The sequence below is a fragment of the Callorhinus ursinus genome, unplaced genomic scaffold (assembly GCF_003265705.2).
Source record: "Callorhinus ursinus isolate GAN/ISIS: 27379988/994484 unplaced genomic scaffold, GSC_fseal_2.0 scaffold16, whole genome shotgun sequence".
NCBI classification, from domain to species: Eukaryota; Metazoa; Chordata; class Mammalia; order Carnivora; family Otariidae; genus Callorhinus; species Callorhinus ursinus.
Window position 1 is genome coordinate 7,888,538 of NW_027397078.1, and position 10,630 is coordinate 7,899,167.

Sequence of the window (10,630 nt, forward strand, 5' to 3'; positions counted from 1 at the left end):
AGCGCCTGGATCGCAGAGATTCAGAAACCTAATCCCAGCGCACGTGAACCTTGCACTAAACCTTTATCGTCCTGATGGTCTCTCCCGAGCCTGTATATTCAGAGGCCCAGGAGGCTCCCTTTAGCCACCAAGCCCAGTGCCCAACAGTCGAACATTTTCTGCCAATCATTCGTGCCACTTTTACACTTTCATTTCAGCATAAAGACCGTTTATGTGAGGTGCCGTGTAGGCCACGAGGGAGGCAACCGAACAAGACCCAGCCCCTGCCCTCAAGCTCACCGTCAAGTGTCCGGGCGCTTGCGTGTGTGGCGGGTACCCCAGGGGGAACCGGGAGGGGCTCCTGACCTGGCTCTGAACTCAAAAAGGACTAAGACAAAAGAACACCAGTGCCAAGTGCCGAAGGCTCACTCAGCCAAGCCAAAAGGGAGAATGGGGACAGAGGGTCCAGGCAGAGGGAGTAGTAAGGAAAAAAGCTGGGAAACCAGAGAGAGCATGGCCCTTTCTGGAACTGGAAGTAGTTCAGCAAGGCCAGTCCACAGAGGGGAAGGGGATGAGGTAAGCACAGACCAGTGCAGGAGGGAGGGAGCCGGCATTTATGCTAAGGAGCGGACATTCTATCCCCAGGCCAAGAGGGAGCCCTGGAAGGGTTTGGAGCAGAGCAGCAATACGGTGGGATTTGCCTCGCCGAAAGATCAGATCGATCATTCTAGCGGCGGGCTTTAGTACAGAGGCAGAGTGACCCGTCTAATTGCTACCACGGTAAACCAGGCAAAAGAGGGAGGAATAGGGCAAAGCGAACGATGCAGATGACAGAATAGACACCGTACATGCTCGTATAAAGGACAGCAAGGCGTCCTTCACCCCCCCCCCCCCCCCCCCCCCCCCCCCGCAGACAAATCAGTGACACACCAGTCCCTCGTGAAGTGTGTGCCTGCAGATGCTGGGGTTTTGTCCTATGGCGGGGAGGCCCCAAGCCCTGGGAGACTCACATCCTCATGCGGGGAGCTGATGAGTAAGTCCGTGCCAGAATCCAGTCCTGGGGCACGGTGCACCAGCTTGGCACCGCGTCCCTGCAGACTGGGAGCTCACGCTGTCCCGGGTGGTCATGCCTGGGAGGGGAACTGAACCGGCCTCCGAGCCCCCTCCTGTGGGCCTGCCAACTACCTGGGGCCTCAGAGCGCCTGTAATGGCTCCAGCCTCCAGCCCTGGACCAGGTCTCCGGGCCACCCCCCACCCCCCCGCAGCCTTTCGGCAGGGGGACTCAAGGCCTGGCAGTGCCCGGGGCCAGGGCATGCTAGCCCCATGAGCAATTTGAACGTGAAGCTATGGTGAAGCGGGCTGTAGATGAGGGCAGAGCCAGCTGCTGGCCCGGGTCCACCCGAAGCGCATTTCCTCGGCGCTCCCGAGGCGGGCTGGCGTTCACAGGCAGGCTTAAATGAACATTAGCCAGCGCAGTCGGTGTTGACCTTTCTGAAGAAAAGGCGATCCGACTGATTCAGGAGACTCATAAATGTCCGGTCTGTCCCCTTTTACTCGCTCGTGGCCGCCCTCCATCCTCGGGAAGGAAAAGAGTCCGAGGGGTTACTGAGGCAGCTGGTAAGTGTACGCCTGCCTCGCCAGAAGTGAGTCATGGGTCCTTTCGGGCAGACTCGGTGACAGTCGCACCCGCTCGCTCTGGGTCTCAGTCTCCCGTGTGTTCCATCCGCAGGCGCTCAAGGTCCTGAGAACCGCCGAGTTCGCGCCGTTCGTTGTCTTCATCGCCGCGCCCACCATCACTCCGGGTCTGAACGAGGTAAGGCTCTGCGCGTCCGCCGCCCAGCGCAAGGACCCCCCGCCCTTGTACCCTCCGGACCAAAGCGCCGTCCCAGGCAGCCGCCGGATGGAGGGCCAGAGGCCGGCCGGGCCCACTCCCTCCCGACGGCACCAGGGAGGAAAGGTGCCACCCCCGGGCCCGGCTCTAGGCCAAAGAGCGCTTTGCCGGGAGAGAGCTCTAAGGAAGCCAGGACCTTGGCCCGAGGGCCCTGAGGCGGCCTCTGGAGTGGGACCCACGTAGGTCCCCGGAGACGGCCCCACCCAGAGACGAGCTCTGTCCCCTCTCAGGCCAGCTCAGCTCAGCGGCGCAGAGATGGGTGCTCGCCAGAGTTGGCGTCACCCTCTAGCACCCACTGACTCCGAGGGCCTGTCGTGGCTGGGCGGACGCTGAGGGAGTTTCGGTGTGTCTGGTAAGAGCGTGGGTGCCCACCTGCCATAGGCTCACTCTTGAGGCTCCTGCGCAGGGTTATCCGTTGCTTCGGCTGGGCCGACCCGCCAGCAGAGGGCTCTCGGCTCTGTTCGGTGATCACCCCTCTAAACCCCCCAAGCTAGTGACAGTACAGTCAGGGCTTGGAAATGGCACTTTGTGTACCTGTAAGGAAGAGTCAGTCTTTACATGTGCAGGTTACTCATCTTTTCAGTCCTTTCATTTGCATGAGCTCTACTTTCCCGTGTTCGTTAATACACCAGCATGCCCGAAGCCCTGCACTGTGCTTAGCGCTTTTCCTTTGGGTGCCGTGTATTTTTCTTGAGTTATCACTGCTTTTTTTGTTTTTGTTTTTTTGCCTATTTTCCCCACCCTTTTACTAACTTTCCACAGCTGCCAAAATGGTGCAGAAAACTGCCCGTAAGTACCAGCTAGGAGGTGATGAAATACAGCCTCGTTTTCTTCCCTAGATTTAGAAGGTAGACCCTCTCTCCCCATAAATCCTGGCTTTGGCTGTTAGAATAGAGGCATTTTGTTTTCACTGAGTTGAACTCTGCTGGTGCGTGAGGCAAGCCCCCAGACGGGCTGTTGCCGAGGAGGAAACCCACGAATACAATTTTGTCTTATACGGGCCTTAAGAGGAAAGCGCTCTTTTTCCATAAAGAGAATTCCAATAAAAACTGATGCCATCAGCTGTAAATTTTCTTGAATGTTTTCATCAGCCCAGCTCCTGGAGCAAATCATAAACTCTGCTGGTGCTTTCTGAAGCCCGGGCCTGGGTTTCCGTGGAATCCTCTAGCCCAGAGGGTGACGCGCTGGGAACTGTATCTTCTCACATGGGCAAGAAGCGCTCCCGGCCTCAGACGAAGGAGTGTTTCCCAAAACGGGGCTTTTATGTTGTTTGCGGTAAAGTAGAGCGACAGTGAAAATACTATGCTTTTTAGGCGCCAGCGGAGAGTGTGTTGATAGGACCTTAGAAGGTGGTGATTAACTGAGGTCTTATCTACGCCCGTAGCCGTTAACAGCCAACATCCAAGCATACGATGCCCTGCTGTGACATTCCCAGTAGAAGGCGACCAAACACGGAGGACACTCGTTTCAGAGCGTCCTGACAGAGCAGATGGAGCCCCCAGCTTCCCTGCTCTCCATGCACCCCCACCGCGGTGCCACCATGGGATCGAGTGACCTCACTTTCGATCCCTCTCCAGAGAGTTGCCCCCACAGACCGGGGCTCTTCAGGAAGGGTTTCTCACAAATAATGGATGGGCCTCAGAGAAGAGGAGGGGTCCTAAGCCAGCTGGGGGCACCATGGCTCCCAAGTTCCTGAAGGCACCACATCCTTTCATTTTTCTGGAGGGGCGTCTGTGTCATCATGGGCCTCCATTTCCTAGTAGCATAGCTTTCTGTCTTGATGGATTTAACGCTCCTCAAACCCTGTCATGGCCAGTGTTAGCCAAGTGCTTGTTCTTTTAAGGAACATCTAGTAAGCGCTTACTGTGTACACGGCACAATGCCAAGTGCTGGGCACAGCAATGCCAGGGCACACGGGACAAGCTGACGCTCTAGTTGGGGAGAGAGATGCTAATCAGACAAGCAGGTATGAGCCGTATCTCTCCGCATGTGTCTCAGCCCGACATGTGACCCGCCTGGTGCTGGGGGAGAGGGGGGATGTTGACTTAGGAGTTCTCTGGCTTCAAATTTGAATTCGTCCCTTGAAACTTCAGCATAACAGTATCCGCCCCATGAAGACCCAGAGGCCGACTTTCTGGTGGCCCTTAAGGGATCCCAGTCTTGAAAGAACTGCCATCCTGAGGCTGAAAGTGAAACTCGTGGGACAAACGAAGGACCCCGCAGGGCCACCTCCTGTGCGCTCAGCCTGGGGAGGGCTCTCCAAATCCACAGCAAGCCGTAGGGGCGGAGGAAAGGCCTTCCCTGCAGCCGAGCAGCCGAGAGCTCTGTAGCTGCTTTTCCCGCAGAGGTTCGGGTCCTCCTACCCCGCGCCCCGTGTCCGGCAGTCTCCAGTGTAGACGGCTGCGAGGGGGTTCCTCAGATGCTCCTTGCCATGGTCGCTGAGAAATGGCCTCATTTCATCCATTATTTGTAACACCCAAAAAGCTTTTGCCTCTGGCAACCGCTGCTGTTGAGTGCCGGCCATTAGATGTAACTGAATTCCTGGAACACGTTGGACCTCGAAGTAGAAAAGGGGAAAATACAACCGAAGTTGTTGGCCAGAGGCAGCGGCTTCTTGGTGCAAACGCAGTGGGGCTCCGGGACCCAGTGCTGGCGCATGCAGAGGGCCGAGGGAGGTGCGGGGCGCCGGGCTTGGGGGGGGGGGGGGGGGGGGGGGGGGCCCAAGGAAGTCTGGGCTCTCTGGTCCTGGGGGGGGGGGGGGGGGGGGGCCTGGAGCTCCTATTGCAGGGGGAGCCAGCGGGCTGCAGGCCATTCCTCTATAACCCTGCCATCCCGGGGCCCGCTGTCGCCTCAGTCATGAAGCAGACTCGGCCTCGTACCCTGATGCAGCACATCAAGGTCTGGCCTTGACCGTGTCTGCCCCTGGGAAGAGCAGAACTGTGGAAAGAGAATCCGGCTGACTTCTGTCCCCTCTTTGCTCCTCCCTTCCCTCCCCACCCCGCCCTCCGTCCCCTCGCCCTTTAGGATGAGTCTCTCCAGCGCCTGCAGAAGGAGTCCGATATCCTACAGAGAACATACGCACACTACTTCGATCTCACAATTATCAACAATGAAATTGATGAGACAATCAGACATCTGGAGGAAGCCGTTGAGCTCGTGTGCACAGCCCCGCAGTGGGTCCCGGTCTCCTGGGTCTATTAGGCCTCTCCCCAGCTACCTGACGCCTACCCGGGAGCCACCTCATCCGTGGAAAAGCCTCTTTGTTATCGGCCTTGTGTCAGCAGGTCATGGTCCCTAGAGACTACCTAGTTGTAGTGTGACCTCCATTTATAATTATTGTCATGTCCGAATAGATAGGAGGAGAAAAACAATTACACACTAATTTAAAGAGACAGTATCTTTTTTAATCAGTTCTCCTAAACTTTAATAAAATGTATCTTTAAATGTATGTATCATTCAATCCTTTGGAATGTTATATTTTTGGAAATCATAGCTTTTTATTTCCAAGGCCCCTAAAAACTGCACAAAATAGATGCTGCTTTCTATAATCTATTTTAATAATAAACAATGATTCTGTTACCTTGACTGGGGGTGGAACACTACATTCTTTTTAGAGTCTGATTTTATGGATTGGAATAACTTTCTTTCCTTTATTTATTTGAAATAATCAGTCTAGTGATTACAAAACAGTCATAAATTTTTAAAGGCCTTTTTTCTTTTTTTTTCTTAGACTAGTATTTTTTTTTAAGTCCTTTATGTAACATCCAGATAATGTGATACTGTCTCTTTGAAGCACCCTGTAAACCTTTTAGAGATTTGAAGTTGGGTCTTGACTCTTAATGCATGTGGACAGTCGCGAGCGTTTATGCTGTCGGTGTGTCTGTGTTGGACAAAACAATCTGTAATCTACAGCAAAGTACATTCCGTTCACGGGGCACACCCAGGGGAATAAGAATAAAATGCTATTATGACTAAGTTGTAAACCTATGCACATCCCTTGCATTTCGGGCAACTTTATAAAAAAAACTGATTTTTATTAATAATCATATAGTGAAATGTGTTTGTAATTTTGTCTCAATTTAATTTGTTGTAAGGTGGGAGGGGGAGTTGCTGGTTTCACCATTTCAGATCTGTGTTGTCTGAGAGTATTAACGTTTTAATTAAGCAAAGAAATGAGGATTTTTAATATGTATGTAATTGTTTTAAAGCACCCATTTTAAGAGAATATACTGTGCAATGAAGAAACCAGTTTAGGCATTTGCTATAAACTGAATTATTCCAAAAGAATAATCTATAACAGCCCTGTAAATTCCTTTAAAATGATAACTAACAGGACAGTTTGACCAATTTTTTTTTTAAATATACTTCCTTTTATGTGTTCAATAATTAAATGCCTTTGGGTCCTTCATTTCATTATAGATTTGTTCAGGTTTACAAGCCGATGATCTTTTAGATAATCCTTTAGAAGCTCATTGAACCACAGAAGGCCCAGGAGTGACCCTCAGTTGGCAGGACAACACAACACTCCGCCAGAGCACAGCTTGGACCGCGTCTGGCTCCCAGAGCGCAGTGCGCCCGAGGGCCACCGTGCGCTGGAGGCCGTCTGTGGCTGCTCCTTCCTCTTGCTACCTCCCTTGGCACAGGAGAACCACCCGTCCTTGTTGCTTTAGAGACATCAACCATCTCATCGCCCTTCCACGAGGCCCCATTCTTCCACTCCAGGAGATGCAGGCGGGGATTTTCTGACTCTTGGCCGGAGGTCAGTGGAAGAGTCTTCATGTGAGTGGCAGGGTGTGAAGCGGTTCCGGTAACCTGGGACCCTTGAGGCAATACCATCCGGGTCGCTTCTTGTCGGTTAGACGGCCTTGTCGCTTTGTGCCTTGGCAGGATGTGCAGGGTGGCTTCTGAGCGGCACGGGTCCTCTTGAAGGACCACACACAGAAGGCAGTTGTAGACTCCTTTTCGGGTGTCCCCCTCCCCTCCCACTGACTCTTCTTAAACGGTGATTTTCTCTCTTTCTCTCTCTTTCTCTTTCTCTCTCTCTCTCTCTGATGTCGTCCTTTGTCAGTGACCGGATGAGTTTGCAACTTCCCAGGTGTTGCGGGAACGGCTTCTGTAGAGGCCCCCCCCAGCAGGGGGACCAAACCGCCAAGCGAGAGACACCCTGGATGGAGAAGGGAAACCCCCAGAGTTGTTTGGAGCTGTGTTAGGATTGGTTTCAATCTAACCAACGCCAAGGCCAGGCAGTCATTCCCCTGATGGTACTGACCACAATCCGGGCTCTTCTCGGTGTGGAAGCGCCCGCTCTACCTCTCTTCCAATGAAGCACAAAGAAAAGTATAGCTAACACGTGGGGAACACCAACTCCTTCCCTCTGCTAGAAACGCCCACAGCCCCTCTCAGGCCCTTGGAGGCCACATCTCCAGAGATGCTGAGGATGCCCATCTTAAGCCACGATGACAGGTGGATCAAGCAGAAGAAGAGCAAAACAATGCCAGTTTCAATGTCTGTGGTCCCAGGACTGAGAAGCACTTAGCACTCGATCGGAGGCACACAGGCAGGCACCGCGCTCGCCCCGTGTGGGTGGCAAAAGCCCGGCACCCAGAACTCATCCTGGCCGAACCTCTCAAGGCACTCATCGGCTCCATTCCACTCACACAGGCCCCTCTGGAAAGTAATGTCTTTACGACCCGACAGCAAATACTTAAATTCAGAATAATTCCCAAGCAAAACTGCTGCTGCTACATCACAGTCATCCACTAAGCAAGCAAATTACTAAAAAGCGTCTTCACTGCTTCCATTCCACCAGCAAAATCACTTTCCCCCCGCATTTTAAAGACCAGAGCAAATGATTACAATTATCAAATCTTATCACTGGTCAGTTGAGCCATATGCCGGAGGGTTCCCACCCCCCACAGCAAAAAAGGGGCTGTTTTTAATATGCGGAATCATTCGTTACGAGGAAGGGTCTTGATTTTTTTTAATAAGGTAGTAGTTCCTTTGCACGCACAGCCTGTTCAGTTTTAACACTAAAAAGGAAAATGTCACTCATTTCAATTCATCTGGAAGTTGTCTCAGTGTCAAGGTAATATGGTAGCTTTTTAAAAGAATTAAATGTATCTCCTGTCAGATGAGATGGTTTAAAATATTGGCTCAGAGAAGAAAAGAAATGGGTGACCTACTTCTTGCTACTTGCATTCAGAGCCCATCCTATTGGTGGCGGGTTACCTAAAGAGAATGAAGAGCCTGCGCTGCACGAAGGACCCAGCAGGTGCTCCTCTTCCCCACGTCCAGCCCAGCCGCAGCTCCCAACGCAGGGCGGCCCGTTGGGTGTGGCCTCATTCTCCGCCCCCCCCCCCGCCCCCGCCCCCGGCAATCTTAGGAAAGCCTCTGATCTCATTACTGCAGAGGAGAGTGCTTATTGCTTTTCAAATCGTTCCGGGTTACCTGTTCATCAAGGCTTCGAGTTCATTCCTTGAAAAAGTCTAGTCAGTGGAGCCACCCTCGAGGAAATGGGACAGCGGAGATGCCCAGAGGGGACGCAGTCCCTTGGGGACAGGCAGCCCAAAAGCAAACTCTCTTGTCTCCCACCAATGTGATGTCCTTTTCTTCGTTTCAGGTCAATCTCTTGGGGCAAAGAGAACGTGCTGCTAACGCTAGCGGGAAGATTTTCTCATTAATAAATTCTTAATTATACTGTCTCCCACACAGCCCCCCTTGGAAAGGGAAGGCACCTGGCAATGGGCATTCCAAAACAAGCCGCTTCCGGTTCCCATCCCGCTTCCTCCTTGCTTCCTATCATCAAACGCAAGTGTGTGTGTTGGGGGGCGGGCGAGGAGTCTGTTTTTCCAGAACTGAACACAGCTTCCTAATTCCATCCTCTTCACAAGGGCTTCACATACTGAGGCTGATTACGGCCTGTCATAGACTAAGGGTCCCTGAGCGCCTTTCTCTTGTTCTGCGCCTCTAATTAATTCTCTTTGAAAGGCACTCTGCTTCTTGACGCAGCTTGCAGAAGGGCTACAAGCTTTCATCGTGAATCATTTCCGTTGGTAGAACTCTTCCTTTTCTTACCCCTTTGGAAGTAAGGTTTTCCTCTCCATTTGAGGTCTCCGGTTCAGGGACTGTGCCCATCAGGCCTCCTCCATTGGCTTGGCCCCCGCTCACTTACTGTTTGCCTTAAACTTGGAGCTCTCGGACGTCTCGGGTCTTCGGGCTTCATGAGTGAAGTCTGGCTGCGGCCCACATCCAGGAAGCGGAAGAAAGGGACACGAAGGGTATGTTCACCGGCCCCCATCCCTTTCATCTGCTCCTTTCTCCGCTGCTCTTGGGCCGCAGAAGGTGGGCAGACCGGGGCCCGCGGGGGGAGGGGGGCTCGGGGAGGGGGCCACGCCACCTCTAGGACAGGCACTGCCGAGTTTTAGCCCTTCGGAGGCAGAGAAAATCCAGAGCGCGCCCCCCCCCCCCCACCTCTCACCTGACCCTCCATCAACCCTCTTGAACCTGTGCAAATGGACTGAGCAAAAGAAAACGGAGAGAGAGGTTTGTCACCACACAGGAGACCCCGTTTCTGGCCCCAAGCACAACTCCGTAGCGATGTATGCTCAGAGAGCAAGTGTTTGGTCCCTTCCCACCGGCCTGCGGCCAAGGACCCGAGCCTGCGCTCCCCGCAGGAGAGGCCTGGGGCTGACGGGCTCGAGGCGCAGGGGACGTGCAGCCTCTTACAAGGAGTTCTGCTTGGGAGCAGAAAGGTGTGCTCCTCCACAGTGAGGGGCCCCACCTCTTGTTTTCATTTTGAAGAGACCAAGAACTGGGGGAACAGACTTTCCAGTCTCAGCTGTGTCCTGGCATGACACCCGGGCGGGCCGGTGGCGGGGGGGGGGGGGGCGGGGGGGGCAGCAGCCGGACCCACACAGAGGCCACGCCATCGTGTTCAATGGCAATGCAGGTGTGTCACCCTTCAAACTCAGTTCTGGGGTCGTTTTGCATAAAGTTTTGCCAACGTGTTCTTTTCTCTGTATGTATAATTGCCTTTTTATAAAAGGTTTTGAAGTATTGTCTCAGTGATAAAAAGAGAGCGATGTTAACAGTTGTTGTATATTTCACCATTTCCGATTGTAAGTATTTGCAGGGTACAGCAAAGCCTTAGCGCACAAGAGCATTCGTGCAGGAGGGGTCCTTCAACACCCAGGAGGTGAGGGGGTCGGAAAGGTTCGGATTCTCTGTAAATGTCCCGCTTTTCTTTCTGTGTGTATCTATTTACATGCCTTAGCACACGCCCTCCCGCCCTGATCCCTCTGCCCTGTCACCGGAACCACCGGACCGCTGGTGCGCGGCCAGTTACAGTACAGATGGATGGAACCGTCATCGGTTATCTCTTGTGTGACAGGGGAGGAAGAGAAACTCCATAGTATTCTTTGTAGAATATACATACCTGTAGGATGCTGTGTAATGGGAAACCATAGAATTGGGCTTTTGTCATTTCAAAGTTGGAGAAATGTATGAATAAAATGTATAAAACACGAAAAGGCACTGGTCTCCTCAGATTACAGGCCACACAGCTGGGGGGCGGGGGGCACAGAGCACAGGAGGGTTAGAGGGACAAGGAGTTCCTCTCCAGGATTTAGCCTCACAGACCTTCCCACAAATGCACGGGGGCAGGGGGAGAGGAAGGACACCTCGTGGGGGGACGGAGAGCCACCTCCCCCCTCTCTCGGCGGAGCACATCCCTGGCTCGAGGTCCTCCCTGGCAGTCAGGGT

The 10,630-nt window shown here is 53.2% G+C and overlaps 1 protein-coding gene across 12 annotated transcripts in view; it reads left to right on the top strand.

The window, feature by feature from the left end:
• The window catches only part of CASK (calcium/calmodulin dependent serine protein kinase), a 359,502-nt gene extending 349,114 nt beyond the window's left edge, over positions 1 to 10,388 (top strand). For all 12 annotated transcript variants that reach the window (XM_073901909.1, XM_073901907.1, XM_073901913.1 and 9 more), the window contains 2 exons: positions 1,709 to 1,792; positions 4,895 to 10,388. In XM_073901909.1, coding sequence (XP_073758010.1) covers positions 1,709 to 1,792; positions 4,895 to 5,071 — 261 coding nt within the window. In that variant the 3' untranslated portion in view covers positions 5,072 to 10,388. The remainder of the gene's footprint in view (positions 1 to 1,708; positions 1,793 to 4,894) is intronic.
• Positions 10,389 to 10,630: the final 242 nt, after the last annotated feature.